This window comes from Emys orbicularis, chromosome 1 (genome assembly GCF_028017835.1).
Source record: "Emys orbicularis isolate rEmyOrb1 chromosome 1, rEmyOrb1.hap1, whole genome shotgun sequence".
NCBI lineage: Eukaryota > Metazoa > Chordata > Testudines > Emydidae > Emys > Emys orbicularis.
The window spans coordinates 309,371,237-309,394,001 of NC_088683.1; the positions used below are offsets into that span (position 1 = coordinate 309,371,237).

Below are 22,765 nucleotides of genomic sequence, written 5' to 3' on the forward strand. Positions count from 1 at the left end.
TCATGAAGTGGAATAATTTTTCCCCACCATCCCTAGTAAGCAGTATGGTATTTCAGTTCAAACAGTGCCTAGATATCAGCAGGGCGCTATAAATTCTGGTCTTGAAATTGCTAAACCCTGATGTCTACCAACAATAACATTTATCTCTTAGTTGATATCTATTTATTAACTGTCTCGCAAATCTATTACTGCAAAGTAGGGGACTGTTGTCCTTATTCAGGCAAAGCTCATTGAAGTCTATGGGAATGTTGCCAGAGTAAGGCTGCAGGATCAGGTACTGTAGCAATCAAATTGTCAAAGATATTTATGAAGAGCCAGAGACATTCATCTTTGTCTGTTATGCATTCCATCATCTTTGTTTAAAGAGGCTTCTTGGACTAAAGCTGTTGTTCTCCCTGCATAAACAACTATCTGAGAGCTAATGACATTAAAAATCGTGTGTGTGTGTGTGTGTATATATCTCCATGTCTTGTACATTGCTTTCCAATGAAAAAGTAAATTCTCTATTACCTATATTAATTAATAAAAAGGACACTGTCAGGTAGCATAGGTCTAAAATATAGGTTTTATTTTAATAAGTTTTAAAGAATCGTATATTAATAGGCATCCTTTAATGAAATGTAAAACAATTAATTAAAATCACTTGTTTAGACTGCAACATTTCCCTTCAGTTTGCAACCTGAGCAATGCAACATTGTACTAGTGTTGTTAGAGACAGAAAATGAAATTTTCTAGAAATTGGGAGTCTGCTTTTGTTGGCCAAGCTGAATAAAATGCAGAAAATAAATAAACAGTATAATCAGTGGAAATTAAATGCTCAGTTATGTCTGTAAAGCACAGCCCAGTGGTGGAGATTGTATGCAGAAGCACTCGCCCACTCAGCAGCTTCAGAAAATATTGTGGTTCAGGTAAACACCATGGCTCTCAGATCTCCTAGGTATGCACTAGTGGTGAGTAATGATTGCACTGAAGTCAGTGCAGACTGAAATGTGACTTGTTCTTTGCACCAGGGAAGGCTCCTATGACTCATCCACTGTGCAGGTGGTGCAAGGCCGCAATAGGCACTAAATTAGATTTTTAACATTGTTTCATTTGTCATCATCTAAGGGAATTTGGTTTGGGGCCAAATGCTAAATTCCTCACTCAGTATTTACTCACTCCTTATACTGGTGAAACTCAGTGACTTAATGAAGACAGTAGGGTTTGGCTCATAACTTTTGACCAAATAGTGACCCTTTATTTTCAGTTGATAGGCTCTAAAACTGGACTTTACCTTGCTTTTCTTATACCTGTTTGTAAAGTCCATGTAAGTGTCTAATATTTGGATGCAATCTTCCAGATAGTAGCAACAGCTATAATTTTACTCCCACACAGAATCCTCCTGGCTTCAATGGAAATACATGCTATACCTAGTAGTAAATGTTTGCATGATTAGGCCTTTTTATCAAAGTAAAATATTTGATGCTTTTTTAAATAATCTAACTATCCTGCCATTAATCTGTGCAGGTAGAACCCTACACCATTTGCAGAATCTCATTATTTTCAGTGGGCCTCCACAAAATGTAAGGATCTGCCCAGGCATCCCTCATTAAGATTGTAGCCAAATAATGCAAGCAGCCCAGCATTCCTGAGCAACCCTCTAACAGCAGCAAAATAGTTTGTATATGTAATGGAGGAAAACCAAATTCTAGTAAGAAAAAACAACACTTCTTTTTCAGTCTTCTAATTATTCTCAGTATAGAAACATTAAAACAAAACAAGGAAAATACCATAATAATGTCCTTTCTAATCAAGCAGAAATGCGGAAAGATATTCTATTAAAGCCCACTCCTTACTCATGCAGAACTCCCATTGAAATTAATTCTATTTGAAACCTATGGGAGCTGTAAAGAGAAATGTCAACAGGATTAAGCCTGAAATTATTTAGCAGTATTGGGCCTGATTTTCCACCCTGTTACCTCACTTACACTGTTGTAAAATCAGTATAATGTAGTAGAGAACCAAGCTCAATAGAGGCTTTTTGTAACAGTATATTTTAAAGTCTAAACCAGTGCACGTGAAACATTCAGAATAGGGGTAAAATGAAATAGAAAATAGAGCTCAATAATGTTTGTAGTGACAAAGGAACATTCAAATTTAATTTACTTTTGAAGAGAACTAACTTGAAGTACAGAACAAATGGCAGAAAACCCAACAACATTCCGGAATTGTAATTGGAAAGGAAAAATATCCATAAAAACACCAAATTTTTCACATAGTTGATCTATACAGGTTTTCATAGCATTTTCTTTAATATTTATTTTATTTTAAATATATATCCATAAATTAACTGATGTTTTCTTTTCCTGTAAACTCCTGTAAAGTGCTCATTCAGTTAATGATAATAAAATTACATTGTAGCAAGACAAATTAATTCAAACATAACCAGCAAGTAAACCAAACAATAGCTTTGTTTTCATTTGCAGAAGGAAAAGAAACACATTAATTTCTTCACAGCCCATGGTATAATAATACAATAAATTGCATTTTTCTTTAAGAAATATATTATTAGGATACTAAAAAAATAAGTTTAATAAAGCCTGTGCTTAAAACAGCTGAAATACTGTATGAAAAAAATGCACATTTGATAGCATTTTAACCCTGTTTGTCATCAACTGGATAACATGAGTATGTGATGCTATTGAAGTTCTCTTAGACAGGGCTAATTTTCCTAAGCTATCAAAGCTTCTCAGAGTTAGATGAAGTTTTCTGAGTACATACCATTGGTTGCCATAGCAGCTGTTGACAGGCTAGCAGAGTCACACACAGCTAACCTTTTCACTGACTGGGCTAATACTGCCCTTTGAGGTACTATCTAAAGGATGTATTCCGATTGTAACCATAGAATAATCCTTGGCCATCATTTTAGCCTCTTTTTTTAAACTCTTCATTTGTGCTAGCTGGAGTTGGCTGGAGTTATATGCTAAAGCAGGTATGGTGTTCACTAAAATCAGCTGTAAAGGCTTCTTCTCCTCCTTGTATCGACACTGAATATAACGTGAGAAAGCAGAACGGTAGGTTTTATTGAACAGTGTGTATACTAATGGGTTGACAGCCGAAGAAAGGTAGCCAATCCAGACAAATACATTAAGCAGTCCTCCAATGACTTCTTCATTGCAGGATTTCTTGCAAATGACTGCCATCACATTGGTGATGAAAAACGGGCACCACATCACAACAAACAGAAAGAAGACGATACCAAGAACCTTGGAAGCTTTTTGTTCATTACTGATTGACTGCATAGTCCTCCTTCCTGAATTCCCCAGCTCTCTGTTCAAAGAGCGTTGAAAGAGTTTCTCTGATGACAGAGAACTTTGAGGGAGAAAACTAAATGAAGCAAACTTGGTCTTTGTGCCAAGGTCATTAATGCATAAGGTAGCTTCTTTCTGAAGTGATTTTATAGTTAAAAAATAAGTGACCACCATGATGGTTAAAGGAATGAAGAACGCCACAAAAGAGCCTATTAAGACAAAGCTCTCATCAGCCAGCAGGCAGCTACCTTTCTTGAACACTTTGGAATCATCTTGTAGTCCAAGCACAGGTACTGGCATTGAGATACCTGAAGATTGGTTAGAAAAAAGAAATAGAGAATTTCATGCACATTAATGATAAATAAATACCAAAAAATAGGCATCATTTGACGAAACATGAAGTGTGGTTTACAGTTACTGGGCATAACCTACAACTGATACGAAGTGGTTAGATTAAAAGACATTCCAAAACTAATTTAAAGTACCTAGAAACCACTCCCCAGTGCCTCCAACTCATGTGCAATAGTCTGCTGATTCCATTCCTGTCTCACCCTTTGAGCTAGGACTACAGGGGAACCACAGGGAAAGAATGCTGTTTGTACGTTTTGTCTTGGAGCATCAGCATGTAGTTTTTGGGAAAGAAGCTTCTGTTTGGAGTGTTACTATTGTCACAGCCCTAGTAGAGCTCCCCCGAGCTGGACACTCACCAGATTGCTGGGTTTGGGTCCCACCACATAGTGTACTCTTAAGCTTCCCATGGTCTAAGCAGGCTGCAGCACTGTCTCTTTCCTTGGCCTCCCTGACACAATTTGTAGGCACAGGCTCTCTGTCTGGTACCCTTTTGTGGAAGTAGGGCCTCACAGCCCAGCTGGCTTAGGCCACCAGGGCCTGTGCTGATCCGCTAATCTCCCCAGTAGTTTAAGTACACGCTTTCCCAGAATGCCAGGCTTGTGGGCACTCTGAGTTTACAGTTCACCTCTTCAGGGGCATCGGACAGTGTGGACACAAACAGACCCACAGGCTTTGTAAGGGTTCCAAAAAACAATCAACTTTTTTACTTTAGCTAGCACGAGAAATATACAGATCTAGACAAACAATAAAATGCCTATATACTGTTCCCTGCCTAGTTTCCTCACCACTCTAGAGCATACTTTGGGCTTAGGCCAAGTCCTCTACAGAGTCCAGGATACCCCTCCAGCATGTGGCTTCTCTGACACTTGTTCACTTATTCACTCTCTCCTCTCGCTGCAGTCAGGTTTCTTCTTCTGTGGCTGGTTTTGCAGTTAAAAGGACCCCTCTGCTACAAAAGCATACCCCTCTGTTCCTCTCTCCAGCCCCCGCTTCTTTTGTCTCTGAGTGTCCCTCTGGATTCCTTCCAAGTCTCTCAGGCTGTGTCTACACAAGGCTAAAAGTCCTGTGGCTGGCCTGGGTCAGCTGACTTGGGCTCACAGGGGTTTGAGGTGCAGGGCTAAAAATTGTGTAGATATCTGGGCGTGGCCTGGAGCTTGAATTTTGGGACCCTCACCGGGTCCCAGAGCTCAGTCTGGATCCTGAGCCCCAGCATCTTCACAGCACTTTTTCAGCCATAAGCCTGAGCCCCTAGACATACCCTCAGGTTCTGTGATAAAGACCCAATGCTAACAACTGATCTCTTAGTTCTTTTGTTTGAGGATTTTCGACTCTCCAAATTCCAGCGCCCTGCAGAGAAATTGGAGAAAACTGGCTTAATCTAGGCAGGAGTTACTCTCTGGGTAAGATCTATTTAGGTCCTGATAGACTATAACAATTGGCCTATTCGTGAATAGACATGTGAGCACCACTCCCCTGGCTCCTTAGCACAAGTAGTGCTAGGCAGTACACAGAAGACAGTCAGAAAACATAAAGGCGCAGGCAGTTTATAAAATCAAACTGGAATTCATAGGTTGTACATAGATTCCCCAAATTGTCACAACTATCCTAGAAAGGGGTTGCAGTTACCCTTGCAGAGGCCTGGTTGAGAGGGGTGGGAGAGAGAACAGGACCCTAAGGGGATTTTTGCTGTGCTTGCTGTGACTGGGTGGAGGTGATCTTTGGCCAGGTAGGGCCAGTTTGGTTGTCTTTGTACAACACAACCCCCTTTACAAAATCTGTCCTTGGTGCAGGACTGAATATTGTTTCTCCTATAGAGCTGTGGTCTAATGGGCTTGATGGAGGTGAAGCGGTCCAAGGTGAATGGAGTTTACCACTTGGCCCTGCAATTTATTACATGAGTGTAACTCAACATATATTTCAAGGAAAGACAGCTAACGTTTGCACTGCTGTCCTTTCTCCTCAGGGGTTCTGCTGGGAGAGAGCAACTTTAAGTTGCTCGTAGTGCTCCAAAGGAGCCCCATTGACCCAGGGGCCTGGGGGATGCACGAATCCCAGGCTGCCTTATTGCTGGTGAACCAGTGGAGCCCAGTGCTCAGTGTTACCCATATAGTTAACCCCTTCTCTGATTACTACTGTCATCCCTGCCAAGGTTGACTTGACTTGAACTTGAACTGTACCAAAAACAGCAGGCATTTCAATAAAAATACCATGGGAGGTTACCCTCAAGCCTCCTACAAAAGATTTATCCTCCCCCCTGCACATCACTCAGTATTTTTAGCCTAGTTAGAAGCTCTTAGCCAGAGCGCTTTAAATCTCCAACTGAAAAAGGCCCAGCTGCAGCCTTAACTCTCCACAGCAGCCCCAGAAAGAAGGGAGGAGGCAATGTGGATTACAACTGAGAAAAGCATTTAAGAGAGCAGCAGGAGGTGGAGGGCAATTTTGAAAATAATGACAAGAGGGCCCAGGTTTCAGAGGCATGATCACTACTATCCTTGTTGATGTAAAAACTTTTATGACACAATTTCACACATGCAAACTTACCCTACTGGGCAAGAAAACCTGGTTTTCTGAAGGAGTCTAGGGCTTGTCTACACTACTCGCCGAATCGGCGGGCGGCGATCAATCCAGCGGGGGTCGATTTATCACGTCTATAAATCGACCGCTGAGCGCTCTCCCGTCGACTCTGGTACTCCACCAGAACGAGAAGCGCAAGTGGAGTGGACAGGGGAGCGTCAGCTGTCGACTTACCACAGTTAAGACACTGCGGTAAGTAGATCTAAGTACATCGACTTCAGCGATGCTATTCACGTAGCTGAAGTTGCGTATCTTAGATTGACCCTGTGCGGTAGTGTAGACAAGCCCTAAGGGGGTGAAGCACCCAACTGCTATTGGGTTTCAATTTGATAGCAGGCTTGTGGTGTTGCCCTAACTATTTCTGTTGTATTGTTGTAGAAACCTAATAACTCAAACGTAACCTACACTGAGTTATTGTAAGAAGCGTCAACCTCATGGAGAATTTTACAGCAAGGGACCAATATGACTAGAACCCCATGCAACCCAACTGAAGTTACAGGGTATGTAACTCAGAACATATTTCTGGCCCACAGCCTAGTCAATTCTACATGAATAGGCATCTACTAGAAATATATTTGTATGTGATGTTTGAGTAATTAGAGGCCCAACTGTGTGAGGTGCTGAGTACCTATTGTGAGATGCTGAGCTTTCTCAATTCCAAATGACTTCATTGGCAAATTGAATGAGAGTTGAGGGCACTCAACAGCTCACTATTAGGCTTTAGGCACGTACAAAAATACACCAATCAGAGCAATACCATAAGTTCCCCCATCCAGTTCTGCCTTGTATAGATAACAGCAGTTCTCTTTTTCTCATTTGATTCAAGGAACTACTGTGAGCTGTGTAGATAAAATACAAACCGGTATCGACAGAATAGAGTCCTTGCACTGCTGCAGAGCATAATGATTCAAAAGAGCAGGAGTGCTATTAAGATGGTTAATAGTCCTAGAAAGTTGAAAATTCTCAGCATAACTGCAGGCGTTTTCAAGTACAAAGCCAGAGACAAACTTGTGAAAAGGTAAAACATCATGAACAAATAATCCAGTCAGTCTAGGCTACCTTAAATGGGCATCATAAAATGTCAAAGATTCATTCATGAGAACTGGGATAAAGGCATTGGCAGATTTCCAGTGTCACAGTTTACTGCTTCAGTGATTGGTAAGGAGCTTTATTATCCATCTGTTTTGTTTGCTGTTGGCGATTTCTGGAGAATTTACGTCTTAAATTCAGATTTCTTACTTTCAAATAACCTCATCACTGTGACTGAGCGGACACTATCTTCAGTTTTTAACTGCAGTTTTCCCATTCCATTGCAGTTCCCTTACCAAATGTAATAAATAAGATTCACAATATAGATTTGGCATTGCCAGATGTAGCTGTTATATCTGTATTGTGCAAAATTGATCTTCAATTTAAATGATGCTCCAGCCATGTGGCTAATGACTGTGCTATGTTCTATTGTATGGGAGATCCCAAGTTTGATTCCCAGTCCTGTTCTTTCTTTTCCTGCATTGGCAGAGGCTGGAAATGCTGCCAGATATTAAGAGGCAGGAAATCTTACATTGCTCAACAGCAAGCTTTCTGGTTAATTAAAGTGTGCGAATGACAGAATCTAATTAGGCAAAGGGAGTAAATTCAAAAGCAACAAATTTAAAATGATTAATAAAAGGAAATGCTTTTTTAACACAATGAAACTCACAGCTAAGGCTATTATTTTAGTAGGTGTTTTGAACACGATCACATGTTTATACGATTAAGAATGTCATCCACATTTACACTAGCTGGGATACAACTATAAAGGACATCCGAACTCATGCTTCAGGAGTGCATAAAGGAACAGCTCTGGTCTAAATTTTAATCATTCGTTTATTGATTGATTTATAAAATATGCATGTGTTTATAGAAGTTAACAATCATAAATTAAAAATCGAATTGACAAAAGTTAACTCAAAAATAATTCCCTCTCCCGCCAATCTACTCTGCAGGATGCATACTATGGAAAAGCCTGAGCAAATAGATAAGCAATGCAGCATTTCCTAAAGGACAACAAATTTAAGCTTTTTGGAAACAACGGGGAAGCAAATTCCAGTCTTTAGGCTCCCCCCTCCCCCCTCTATGTCTTGCTCCTTGCCCTCTGGGGGACTTTTAGCAAGGGTATTCCAGGCAGGGCTGCCCGGGGGGGGGACAAATGGGGCAATTTGCCCCAGGCCCCGCAGGGGCCCCCACGAGAGTTTTTCGGGGCCCCTGGAGCGGGGTCCTTCACTCGTTCCGGGGCCCCCGGAAAACTGTCGTGGGGCCCGGGCCCCCTGAGCTTCTTCCGCTCTGGGTCTTCGGCGGCGGGGGGTCCTTCCGCTCCGGGACTCGCCGCCGAAGTGCCCTGAAGACCCGCGGCAGGGGGTCCTTCCGTCCCGGGACCTGCCGCCGAAGTGCCAGGTCTTCGGCAGCAATTCGGCGGCGGGGACCCCCTGCCGCCGAAGACCCCAGGCCCCCTGAATCCTCTGGGCGGCCCTGATTCCAGTGCATGTTTGGACAGGTGGTCTCTAGGGATGCATCTTACTCACTGAAACTAATAGCAATACTCCCATTGACTTAAGTGGTGGAAAGGGAGGAGGAATAGCTCAGTGGTTTGAGCATTGGCCTGCTAAACCTAGGGTTGTGAGTTCAATCCTTGAGGGGGCCATTTAGGGATCTGGGGCAAAAATCTGTCAGGGACAGTACTTGGTCCTGCTGTGAAGGCAGGGGACTGGACTCAATGACTTTTCAAGGTACCTTCCAGCTCTATGAGATATTTAAAAAAAAAAAAAAAAAAAAAGTCAAGCTCTAAGGAAGCCAAACTACACAGGACTTTATAAAACTGGACTTTACACAGAGCTTTATAGGATTCTGCCCTCAGAACAAATGGGCAACCAGTGTAGTATACAAAGCACAGGTGTGTTATGCTCCATAAGAAGAACACCATTAAGTAAGGGCCTGATCCAAAGCCAGTAGAAAGACTCCTATTGATGAATTTTGAATCAGGCCTTAACTGGGTGACCACATTCCATATAAGGATAACTCCCTCGAGTATACATTACAGTAATCCAGACTTAGCACTGACCAAACACTTTACACAGGATCTGTATTTGATAACAAAGACTCAACTTTTATCATGGATTACAGGAACTCACTGAGTTTATCCTGTAGAATGCAGACCAATTCATTTATTTCTGCTTGATGATCTGGACATGAAGTGTCTCACTCCTTACAATATTCTTGCTCCCATATCCTTGCTCTTGGTGACTGTAGATTTATGTTAAGAAGGCATAGGGAATGTCCTGAATCTTCACATCTCAAGATCAGAGAAATCAGTTTCAAAGCTCAATATGTAATCACTGATGCAGAAGCTCACCCAATACTACCAGCTGAGGAAGAGCAGGGAGGGCAATATTTTGAAAATGGAGTATGTATTATAAATAAGAGACTCTAAATATTATACTTCCTGTGGTTTAAGGGGATTTATTTATGATTTAAAACAAATAAAAAGCGATTGTCCAAAACTCCAGGTGCTTTTAACAAACCATAGAACATAATGCATACAAAAGCAGTAAGTGATAATCCTCAATCTCATGGCACAACTAGACCAACAAAAAGGCTATCTCAATATATCAAATCTCAACTACTCCAAATCAAAACAATACTAACCGTCATGCATTTCTCCCCAAAAGCCTGAAAAAATTGATAAAGGGCATGGTTTACTGGTATTCTCTGGTTGCTTTGCAGACACAGCAATCATAAACCGAGTTTAACTGGACGAGTAAACTTGAGTTTACAGCTGCTTTGCAAAACCAGCATAGCACAAAACAGCTGGAGTGTACTAGTAAATCTGAGCTGGAATTTGCCACATGTTCTGAAGATCAACAGATTTGAGCTATAAAGGGGTGGAGAATGGAGTGAATTCTAAAGTCAAGGTCCCCTCAACACCCTGCCATCAGTTCCCTCTCATTTAAATCTGGGAGCTCCAACTCAAGGTCCATCACGGCAGCAGTGTTAATTTAAATTGGCTTTTATACTGTGTGAGCACTGTTACATACGTTTAAGAACTGTCTGAAGTACTATAAACACATTTTTAAATTTTGTTAAATTTTATCTGTAACAAAATTCTGCCCCTTTGCTCACCCCTAAATTAAAAAAAAAAAATTATCACCTGCCTAAATCTTGGCCATCACCATATTTCAGACATATTCAAGCAATGGGCCAAATTGTGGCCAGCGTTGGGGACCCTGCAGAGTTGCACTGCCTGGAGGGAGCTCAGGGAGGGATTGTTACTCAGGGAAGTGCAATCTGTCCTTCAAGCAGCTCAGTGTGCCCAGGTACTGCCCAGGTTGCCCCACTTTTTGGAATGGTGTAATTTGCACCCTGCAAAACACTTGGCCTTCTCTGCCAGCTGGTGCCTTTTTTGGAGTGATGTGTACCCACAGGATGCCCTCAGGAAGTATCCTCTGTCCTCCTTTGAGTGCAGTGTCTGCAACTGTGACTGGGCCTTGCATTGGGAGCACATGGGTTGGGAAAGCTGCTTGTGCACTTTCCTTTACACACCCACACAAGGGCCACTCACAGTCTGGCTCTGGCTCTCTACTGGACACGTGCAAATTACACAACACAAGTTACACCATTATATGAGCATTTTTTTAATATGTTTATCTGACTTTTGTATGAATCCAAATGTATTCTCTGAAATCCTGCCCAGCTCTAGTAATGACAAACCTCTCTCTTTAATGTTATAATTTCATCTCTGCCCAAATGCTGCCAGCCTTATATTAACTCTAGTTCCAGCAATGCATTTCTCTTTCTTAGAACAAAAGCATCCAGTCTAGCCTGAGACAGCAGGGCTGTGCTTCCATTCTGCTCCTCTGTCACACTGCACCAAATCCCATTCTGCACCCACTAATTACAGCTTAATGTTGGTAATCAGAGAGGGGCAGTTTGGCATCCCTTTGCTCTTGGTTGGCAATATCTTGGGATCACAGATTCTAATCCTATCCAGCCACTTCATCCCTCCCTTGTAAAGGATGAGTTCTATGAAGTTCATGTTTGGTCTTTAGACCATGAAAACTGAGGTGAAGATTTTCAAAGCTGCCTAGGGGATTCCCATGGGAATTGGGTGTCCAAAATCTCTAGGTGGTTTGAAAATCTCCACCAAAGGTTCTGTCTGCTCTGTGTGAACCTTAAACATCTCATGGCTCTTTTAGTAAGTGTAGTGTAAATTTCCTCTCACTCACTCTTGGACAGTGCATAATATGCCAGCTAGCTGCCACCCTGTACCCTAGGAAGTGGCTGCATTTCAATGTGTGTGTGTTTATTATTATTTCTTCCACAAATCCACAGAAAATATCATCTTACAGATGGATTTCATATAGAGCTAGTAGGACGCAATGCCTGATACTATTTCCTTTTAATATTTCAATATTCCCTACAGAGACATAGGACAGTATTCCCTGACATCTTCCCCTAAGGCACCATCTACACAGGAAAGTGTACAATAAATAAAACGTTGCTCCTAAATTTTTCATATTACTCCTGTGAAAGTAGAATGAATTATATTGTAAAAATAGAATGGATTAAAGAAATGCTGTATGTACCTTTAAGCAGAAATAAGGAATGCTGAAATACAGGTGTCAGGAAAAGGAACATTAAGACATAAACAATGAGTCTGCTTAAGCTAATGGTGAAACATCAGCCAGAGATCTGTAAAAGTTAGTAAGAACATTGAATATGTGTCTAGCCTCGGGTAAACTTGTCAGTTCTGCTTTCTTTGTTCTCTTGTTAAGTTCACGCCCTTTTTATCTGTATAAAATAAGGTAGTGTGGGTCTTGGAGGGTGCTCACGTTATCTGGGTGTTATTAGCAGAGCGCTGTGCTAATAAACCAGAGTGGTCTGACAAACTGTGAGTCCTGAGTCTAACTTTGACAATTTGGAGGTCCCACCGAGATGGCAACCATCTTCACTGGGGCCGTGTGATTCCTGACCGTTTTTGTAGGACGACCGTGGCAGCCGGCACCTGGGCATTCGGCCCAAGCGGTCATCCTCCTGAATGGAAGGGCGCAGGACCACAGTGAAGTCTACGCCATCGAACCTGTTGGTTCCCACTCTGTTCTGGTAGGGATCCCGGTATCTGACATCAGGAATCTGGTCAGGTAATTATTTCTGTGTTTTGTCCGGACTGAGGACTGTCCTGTCTCTGTGTCTATCCGTCCTCCTGTGGAGTGTTTGAGTCTGGGTGCCATCTCCGTCTGGGGATCGTCTGACCAAGGGGTTCCTGTCCCCGCGGTCTGAGTGAGTGAAATCTGCACACCGCACCTTGGGTAAAACCCTTGGTGTGAAAGCAAGGGCGATTGAGGTAGTAGCCTGTGGGCTCCTTTTGTGTGTTGCACCGGGCATTGCTCTGACAAACCCAAATTTCCTTCTTGTGTGATTGGTGTGTGTAAAGTCCTCCTGTATTGGTAACCAGACGTCTAAGTCGGGACAGTTCCCTAAAGGAACGCCGGCTCATTTTATGTATTTTAGGAAGGGTCCGGACTCCTGTAAATTTCTGGAAAAATGGTCTAGGTTAACTCAGAGGAATCCCAAAACTCAGTGGCCACTGTTAAAATCTTGGAACAAAGACCGAGTGGACGTCTTAAAGGACAAACTCGGCCAACCTAAAACTAAATTGGCTAAAGGAGAGATTAATTGTTTCATGCAGTGGTGGGAAGAGGCAAATCGTAGGTGGACAAAATCAAAACTCGCCTCTCTCAAATATTCAAATAATAAGTTAAAAGCTTTATTAAAAGCCTCCTCTCCCACCACCAGACCGAGCGCTCCCCCTTACCCCGTTCTCCGAAAAAACAACAACCCCGAATCGATCCCAACCCCCTTCATACTCCCATCTCATTGTAAAAAGGATAAAAAGTCCCATGTTCTGTTCCCCTTCATTGTCTGCCTCAGAAACTGATTCTTTAGTGTTCCACTACCAATTCAGCAAGGAGGGTGGGCTCCTCAACTAGTCCCCACCCTTCCTGGTCCCTTTCCTTAAACATTTCTTTCAAAATTGTGAAATGACCAGAATGTCACTCACAAAAACGGTTCATTGGAAAAAGCAGGATCGGGGCCCAGACAAGCAGGCAAGCAACAGATAAAGAAACTGAAAAACAGGTTGGAAGCCCTAAGGGCATAGTGTCAGGAGTAAGTGCAAGCATGAACCCCTGGAACAATACTTAAAATGGTGAAATCTGAGTTGATAAAGGTGTCATTTTGGGAGATAAACAAGTGATTTAAGGAAAGAGAGTGAAAAGTTAACTCTACAGAGGTTGGAGAGAATTAAGCAGTTAAACTTTGTGAAAATGTTAAAAAGGACCATGTTAAAGAGAAACAGAATTCTTGGTTTCTTTGCAGCCATTCTAAAGGAAAAATGGGCCCTTTTCCAGAGGAATGTCTGTAAGTAATCCAGGTAAAGAGACTATCTAATTAAAATCATTTGACTATGAACAATTTAGTCAAATTTGCTAAAAGAACATGGGGGGGGGGGGGTTCCTATTGGAACGTAACTGCCCCAAATGTATAAAGGTAATGTAATCTATGTACAGCTATGTAAAAACAAAGCAGTGTAAAAGGGATATTAAGGAAAAGAAAATGTGTATGTATCCGTCTGCCTGTGGGAATATGTTTGAGGTTTGTAGAACTCCTGTATTGTAGGTTTAAGATAAATTGGTTTTGTTTTGTTTATAATGCCACTAAAAATCCATTTGACTCTTTAATTCAAAGTTGCAAAACTGACAGACGTTTTTGCCAGACACAGGTAATCAGTGTTGGTTGGCTTTGGGATTTGGTATTTAACCCTTAAGGGATAACTTGACTCTTTACAAAATTTAAAATGTTTTTAAATAAAGACCAAGTCAAGGCTGCAGCAGAACAGTCAAAATCAGGAGAATAGGAAGAGATTCTGAATTCTTTTTGTTTGTTTTTTTGTAACAAAATTGCAGATGAGAGCTGTAGTAAAAAAAAAAAAAAAGACAGTGCCCCTCTGAAGCAACAGCAGGGGTGAGGTGCACAAAACAAAAAGAAGCAATGTTAGAAACACTGAGCCTTAAAATGGCTCTGTGTAATCAGACTGTCACTTTCATAAGGGCACATAAAAACTCTGTAAGAACAAAAGAAACAGTTACACCTTATGTAAAAATTAATATGGCTAATGTTTTAAAAGTTATAGTATAGAAGGAATGTGGAGACATGTGCAGTGTATATTATAGAGGGGGTAAAAGAAATGCAAACGAAACATGCTACTTAATTAAAATCCTATTAGCGCTCCAAAGGAGCCACAATAGATTGTGTTTTCTTTTTCAGATCTCTGTGTGTTTTGGAAGCAAGAGTTAAAAGTAATCAAAACTCTGGTAAAAGTTAATTGTGTTCCTTTTAAGACAGAGTCTCTGAGCTCTGCTGATGGCTTTGAATCCAAAAGCCAAGCCTGTGTTGATGCAAATTACCTAACTGATAAAGGAAGGAGAGAACTGCCAGCACAAAGAAACTGCAAATAAAGGACATACCTCGTCAGCAAACAAATTGTCCAAATAAAAGGCATGGTATAACAAGATACCTTTAATTGAAATAAATTTAATGTTAATAGTACCCCTGTAACAATGTATAGTGTGTATGATTTTTGGAAAAATTCTTTATGGTAATGATGCTTTTCAGCTATTACCTGTGAACAAACTTAAAGCTTAACACAGCAGGAAAGACATTGTAAACTTGGTCTACTGTAGAGGAAAAACTGAGGTACACCACCTCATGGATTTAATGACTGAACAGTGGGTATGCTTATCCATGCCTGTTGCTCCACAGCCCTGTAGTAAAGACATCTCACTAGGATCCTGTATGTGGGATAAAATGAATAATGAGACCAAAGTACTGTATAATGGGCTATGTGTCTGTGTTAATTCTTGGGAAAAAGTGTTTTAAAAGAATGGAAGTGTTAGCAACCTTCCAATAGACAAATGTAAATGTAATGTAAGTACTGTGTTTAAAAAAGGTAAAAAGGTAACATAGTTCCTAAAACAAACAAAAAGGCAATGTGGGAAACTGAACCATTCATATTATACATGCAAATGGCAACATGTTAAGAATTGCCACTGCAGAAAGACATAACAGCTTACCGTTGGTATAACATATTTTCTGAATGGTCTCCCACAACTACTGGCATACTAATGTTACTAACCCTAATTGTTTTTGGTTTTAAATTGTATGTGATTAATTGGAATGTTTGAAATGTGCTGTTGGATAAAACAAATGTATGCAAAGCTAGAGCCACAGGCCCAAATCACCTCCCAGTATTTTCTATTCCGTGAACTAAATAAGAAGTGACACTGGCGATTAATAATCTTAGTGTCAAAAGGGGGATATGTAGGAGCTGGATTTTATAATGTACTATGAGAAAAGGGGGATATGTAGGGGCTGGATTTTATAATGTACTATGAGAATTAATGTATGATTTGATTTCATCCTGTCAGCCACCCTTTTTGAATAGCAGAAAGGAATGACAGACCAGAACAATCCTTATGACTGATTATGGTCACCCTTTTGTTTTAGGATAAGTTATAATGTCTACTATGGTTTCCTATATGTATTACAAAGTAGGCACTCTAGTTAAATATACATTTCTTTGTTTTAAGGTTTAGTAAGTAAGAAACAGGATTCTCTATTGTGTCTATGTTAAGTAGATTAGAGGAACATTAAAGGCCTGGGTCTCAATGTAAATTGTCTTAGTTATTGATTGTAAAACTTAGCAAGGTTTGATTTGCAATGCCTTTTTGCTCGATATAAAATACTACTGTTTGTATTCTCAATCTGTGTGAATGAGGAATGTATGCATCAGGAAAAGATAAGGTGTGAAGGCCATTGTTATAGCCAGAGTCAAGGAAGAAGAAGTAAAGAGACTTAAAGGACATCAAAGAATCATCAGGTACTGCTTACTACCCAGACGGCTGTTAAACTGTCTGGCATCGCAGCATGGATACATGCTTCGCAGTGTAAGAAGGCACCACCCCCAGCGAACCAATCATCACCTCAGGACCACGCAGAGTCAATTTTGACTCCAGAAGAAGACGTATAGGAACAGCCTGCAATACCTTACAATCTACACTCTCGTAAGGGTTGCCAGAAGCAGACGACGACCTAAAGCAAGGCCCAAAAAGAAGCAGTAGCAAGCCTAGCGCTGCTGCCTGGTGGATGTAAAACCGTGACTGCGGTTCCCTCAGTTGAGGTTGTCAGAACCAGAAGGGCCTTGCCTCCAACATTTGCCTCTGGTGGCGCCTGTTCCTTGGCTGCTGGTGTCTTAAGGTCTGGGGAGTCCACGATGACAATTCTTTTATCCAGCAGCAAGTGTGGATAGCTCAGACCCTTAATATTTCTAAATGCTGGGTCTGCAGCCACATCCCAGCCACTCTCAAACTGGTGTTCCTGTCCTGGCAATCCCACTCAATTCCCCAGACCTCACTGGAGGACCTCATCTGTTTAACAAAACATGGAACAGCAATGACACTTGGGAAGAGGTGGAAATAAATGTATCTAAATGGATAAGTGTGGTGGAGGGAAAAGGTCATTGGTGTTGGGTGTGTAATGGGACAGGGCTGGATCTAGGAAAAAGCCGTTGCCTTCAGCATATTGTGGCCAATGGTGTATGGGATTATTCGAACAAAACTAAAGAGTGGCGGGCCGGGTATGGGGATATGAATTTTTTTCTCGACCTGGGATCAAACAGAAAAATCAATCTCATGTTTCCCCTACAGTAATCTTAGTGAAAACAATACAATTTTTCAATGCCATGCAAATAACACCACTCCTCGTAAGGAGAATTACCCTGTGCCCTTTGGAGGATATTACTCCTCCTTTGCAGGCACCTATGTGACAAATGGGTGCAACCGACCCTTCCCGGCCTTAATAGGCCATCATTGGGTTTGTGGGACCAAAGCTTATACTGCGTTATCAGCTAACTGATCAGGTATCTGTTATCCCGCCCGACTCTTCCCACAATTCCGAGTGCTAGGGTCCTTCCCATGAGAATGCCTCAGTAATTTCAGGCAAAGAAGAAGGGACTTACCAGATGCCCAATGGTATGTAAATAACATAAGCCCCTTAACCTGGGAAGAGGCCATTGGCGGTTCCCTTATCCCACTTGGGGAAGTAATATACCATGCAAAAAGGCTCCTGAGGTTACAAGCAGTAGTTGAAATAATGGCAAATGAAACCGGAGAGAGTTTAAAAGCCCTGGCCAAAGAAACGGGCGATCCGACAGATGGCCCTCCAAAACCGTCAGGCATTGGACATAGTGCTGGCGGCCAAAGGAGGGACCTGTGCTCTCATTGGAAAAGAATGTTGTGTGTTTATACCTGACGACACCAATGAGGAAATAGATCACGCTAGCCACTTAAAACAAATCGCATATCTTCCCCATGAAGAGCCAAGTTCTTTATGGAAGTGGCTAAGTAACCTGTTCAATTTCTCTGGCATAGGAAACTGGTTGTTTCAGGGAGCCCTGACTATCCTGTTTGGAATCCTAATAATTTTTGTATGTTTTCAGTTAATCTCCTGTTGTATCCAGAATTGTGTGAGGTATGCCACCCAGGTGACTGCCCCAAAACAGAGTGCTAATATGATGATTTTGAATATCGCTGATGAACAAAGAGATAAAGAACGGTTAATATGTGGAACCCAGTAATTGTTGGTCATAGCGTAGCTTGACCAAAAGGAGGGATTGTGAAAGTAGAATGAATTATATTGTAAAAATAGAATGGATTAAAGAAATGCTGGATGTACCTTTAAGCAGATATAAGGAATGCTGAAATACAGGTGTCAGGAAAAGGAACATTAAGACATAAACAATGAGTCCGCTTAAGCTAATGGTGAAACATCAGCCGGAGATCTGTAAAAGTTAGTAAGAAAATTGAATATGAATGTCTAGCCTCGGGTAAACTTGTCAGTTCTGCTTTCTTTGTTCTCTTGTTAAGTTCGCGCCCTTTTTTATCTGTATAAAATAAGGTAGTGTGGGTCTTGGAGGGTGCTCACATTATCTGAGTGTTATTAGCAGAGCGCTGTGCTAATAAAACAGAGTGGTCTGACAGATTGTGAGTCCTGAGTCTAACTTTGACACTCCCTGTAGTCATAACTTACTTTTCTATACAAGTACACATGACTGGTTTTATATAACTCTGACCTGGAACTTTTTATGAATTCATATAAATCATTTAATGCTACTGGCAGAGCAAATTACTTAAGACTTTTTTCACCCCTTTAACTTTCACTTAGGGTAACCTGATTCCAGCTGGAATATTATATAACTACTGAAGTGACTGTTTTCTGCTGTCCATGAGAACTTTCGGAAAGCATATTGTTTAGCCCAACAAGAGATATATACATTTACTTTTTTGTGGGGCTTGAAGAAATTATTGTAAATTATTGCAAAATAATGCTAGATATTGTGCATTATGGAACAAGTAAAGACTGAGGGTGTGTCTACACGGCAATCAGGAAGCGTGATTGGTGCACATGGGTGAAACTAGCCCATTCCACAGCCGATGCTGCCAGCTGCTTCCCTGCTATTGTTACCCAATCTAGCTTTGATCTAGTTAGATCAAGTATGTCTACATGTGTTACAGTTACACTTTCTGATTGTACTGTAGACATAGCCGGAGTCTCTGCCCCAAAATGTTTACAGTCTATGTCCTTAGATCTGCAGTCTGTTTCATGCAGGTACAGAAGCACTTGCATAGAGTAGTTTGTAGGACTGGGACATGTGTTAAACAAGAACAAACCAGGAGAAGATGAACGCTATAGTGAGGGATTAGATAAGAATGAAGGCAATATGATTACCCAGTCACTGGGATGACTAATGCATGCATCTTGAGGTTTACATTTTTTAAATATCCACAAATAGACTAAAGTTTATAAATCTCTTAAAGAAGGTTTGAGAAAGGATTTAAAGGAGGAGGGTTCTCTGTGAATTGGAAATAAGAGCATGGCATAAACGGGTTTGGGGTCTGAACCAAACCCCAGTGAAGTAATTGGAAAGCCTCCTGTAGCCTTAGGGAGTTGAAATATAGAGCACAAATATCTTCTGATATGGACACATTAGGATTTGAGTTGATTACATCTCATAAACTTAGCAGGATTTGCCTAAGTCAGTGTTCGGAAGGGAAGCCTTCAAGGGAATAAGAGAGTTGCAGGAAGTTATGCTGTCTAGTCATTAAAGTGCAGGACAGGGAAGTAGGAGATCGGAAGTGCTGATTGGCTGGTGCTGTGGCACAATTCCTAGAAGTACTACTTTTTGGAGCAGTATTGCTAATGTCATGTCTACACTGGAGCTGGAAGGCGAAATTTCCAGCTTGAGTACACATAGAACCATAGAAATGTAGGGCTGGAAGAGACCTTGAGAAGTCATCTACTCCATCTCCCTGCACTGAGGCAGGACCAAATATACCTAAACTATCCCAGAATTGGACACAATACTCTAGCTGAGGCCTTACCAGTGCTGAGAAAAGTGGAACAATTACTTAAATATGACACTCCTGTTAATACACTCCATAATGGTATTCACTTTTTTTGCAACTGCATCACATTGTTGACTCATATTCAGTTTGTGATCCACTATAACCCCCAAATCCTTTTTAGCAGTACTCCCACCTTGCCAGTTATTCCCCATGTTGTAGTTGTGTATTGACTTTTCCTTTCTAAGTAAAGCACTTTGCACTTCTCTTTATTGAATTTAATATTGTTGATTTCAAACAAATTCTCCAATTTGTCAAGGTCAGTTTTAATTCTAATCCTGTGTTCCCAAGTGCTTGCAACCCCTCCTAGCTTGGTGTCATTAGCTAGGACTTTTCAGCTTGGAAAAGAGGAGACTAAGGGGGGGATATGATAGAGGTATATAAAATCATGAGTGGTGTGGAGAAAGTGAATAAGGAAAAGTTATTTACTTGTTCCCATAATATAAGAACTAGGGCCACCAAATGAAATTAATGGGCAGCAGGTTTAAAACAAATAAAAGGAAGTTCTTCTTCACACAGCGCACAGTCAACCTGTGGAACTCCGTGCCTGAGGAGGTTGTGAAAGCTAGGACTCTAACAGCGTTTAAAAGAGAACTAGATAAATTCATGGAGGTTAAGTCCATTAATGGCTATTAGCCAGGATGGGTAAGGAATGGTGTCCCTAGCCTATGTTTGTCAGAGGGTGGAGATGGATGGCAGGAGAGAGATCACTTGATCATTACCTGTTAGGTTCACTCCCTCTGGGACACCTGGCATTGGTCACTGTCGGTAGACAGGATACTGGGCTGGATGGACCTTTGGTCTGACCCAGTATGGCCATTCTTATGTAATTTTATAAGCATACTCTCCACTCCATTATCCAAGTCATTCATTTTGAATAGTACTGGACTCAGGACTAACCCCACTAGATACAGCCTCCCAGTTTGACAGTGAAGCATTGATAACTACTCTTTAAGCATGGTTTTTCTCTCATGCCGCCTCCTTATAGTAATTTCATCTAGACCACATTTCTCTTGTTTTCTTGTGATAATGTCATGTGGCATGGTGTCTGATCGAGCTAGCATGCTAAGATTGAAGTGTAGCTGCTGCAGCGGGAGCAGCTGGATAGGCTAGCTGCCCTGTGGATGATACCACGTGAGACCCTAGGTACGTAGTCAGGTGGCTTTTCTCTCCCACTACTTGTGCTGCCACAGATACACTTCTGTTTTAGCACACTAGCTTAATCAGAGCTAGCTAAGGTACATCTGCTCAAGCAGGAGATTACTCCTTCAGCTCAAAGTGTAGACAAACCCTAAGAAGGGAATAGCTACAACATCTTTTTTGTAAAAAAATATAGAATGGGATAACTTAATACCTGGTGTAACGCCACTGAACTCAACGTAGTTACCTCACGGTTGAATTTAGTCCAAAGTGTGTACTCATAGGCTCTCACTAATGGTGTATTGTGATGAATTTCCCAGGTAACGCTTGGTGAACCCTTTATTAGTCTTTATTTTGATGTAATACTTCAAGTTATGCTCAGATATGTTTCAAGATATTCATAGATACTAGCAATTTGCTCTATAGCCTTTGCTTCCTGGCAGCATCCTTTTGAAAACTGAAGCCCTAAAGCACTTCAGTCTCTGAAGGTAAAAAAACTCATACTGCTTGGAATTAGCAATATGGTGACTTGAACACCTGTGGTCATGATTTACCAGTTGCATGTCCCAAGCCAGAGAAATAGAAACAACAGTTTCCCCTTGATAAGCTGCAACTGCTGAAAAAGTAGAAGATTCCATCAAGGAGAAGGACTGGCATTACAATTTGCATTCTAAGTGACATGCATCCTTGATTTCCTGCTGCTTGTTTACTACAGCACTTATATCTGCTGACACATAGTACTTTTTCTGCATAGATATGAAGTAATGACCTATCTAGAAGATAAAATTCATCCATGGTTCCTTTAAAGAATAAAATCATGTATATTACATTTAAGGATTCATGCCTCCCTTTTATAGTAGGAGGTACATGGATAGTTTAAATTCTGTCTCCTCTAAATCCAACTCATTTGGGTCAGTGAGCATATGCGTAAAATTTCCTGTATGAAAAATTTCCTTTAATAAATATTTCCTTTATATTCCACTCTCTGAACGTGTCTATAAAAATTTGGAGGTTTCTATGTAACAGCTTTTACTAGCTGGTTCAAGTGGATTAATACTCTAGAGACTGTGAGAACTTCTTGCTCTAAGACATTAAACGTAATGAAACTCCTACATTTTTCTCAGGATATACTTATCTAATCTGTATCAAGACAGTATTATATGGTCCCCCAGACAGAGTGACTAATCTCTGCTAATGGACGCTTATAATGAAGTGCAATTAAATTCTTTATCATAAATACAATTTTTTTGCAATGTTTCATAGAATCATAGAAGTGTAGGACTGGAAGGGACCTCAGAAGGTCATCTAGTCCAGTCCCCTGCACTCAAGGCAGGACTAAGTAACAACTAATGAGGCAGCTTTTATGATTTAAGTAATTTACAATAATAACAGTAGGGCAAGACGTAGTATGTGTGTGGCTGAGGTACATTTGGGCCTAGAATAAGAGAGTTGCGAGTATAGATAAGAAAACCAGGCACCTGGCCACCCTAGTCTGAACATATTTTATCACAGCGGTCACTGCAGGAAAAGAATGAGAAGAAAAGTGTTTCTTTACAGACTGCTGTTAAAGGAAGGCCCTGCAAGGTATATTCAAGATTGAATGGTATGAAATAAGTTTTGATTAATACTATATCACAAAGGTCTACAGGCCTCAGGCCTGTAAGGTATTTAGCTTAACCAAACAATGCCTCAGGCCTAAAAATAGGCTGACATGAATAGCTAACCAATGAGTGACCCTAGGTCATAAGATGAAACAGTTACAGTAATAGATGTATTAACTGCTGATATTCAAGGAATATATATTGCAATGTATCAGTTAAATCTGGTTAAAATATTGTGGGGATTTTTGGAGATATAGGG

The 22,765-nt window shown here is 41.0% G+C and overlaps 1 protein-coding gene across 1 annotated transcript in view; it reads right to left on the reverse strand.

Annotated features, from left to right (window-relative positions):
- Positions 1-2,798: 2,798 nt before the first annotated feature.
- The window catches only part of HTR2A (5-hydroxytryptamine receptor 2A), a 43,423-nt gene continuing 23,456 nt past the window's right edge, over positions 2,799-22,765 (reverse strand). Inside the window, exon 3 of the mRNA XM_065423296.1 lies at positions 2,799-3,598. Coding sequence (XP_065279368.1) covers positions 2,799-3,598 — 800 coding nt within the window. The remainder of the gene's footprint in view (positions 3,599-22,765) is intronic.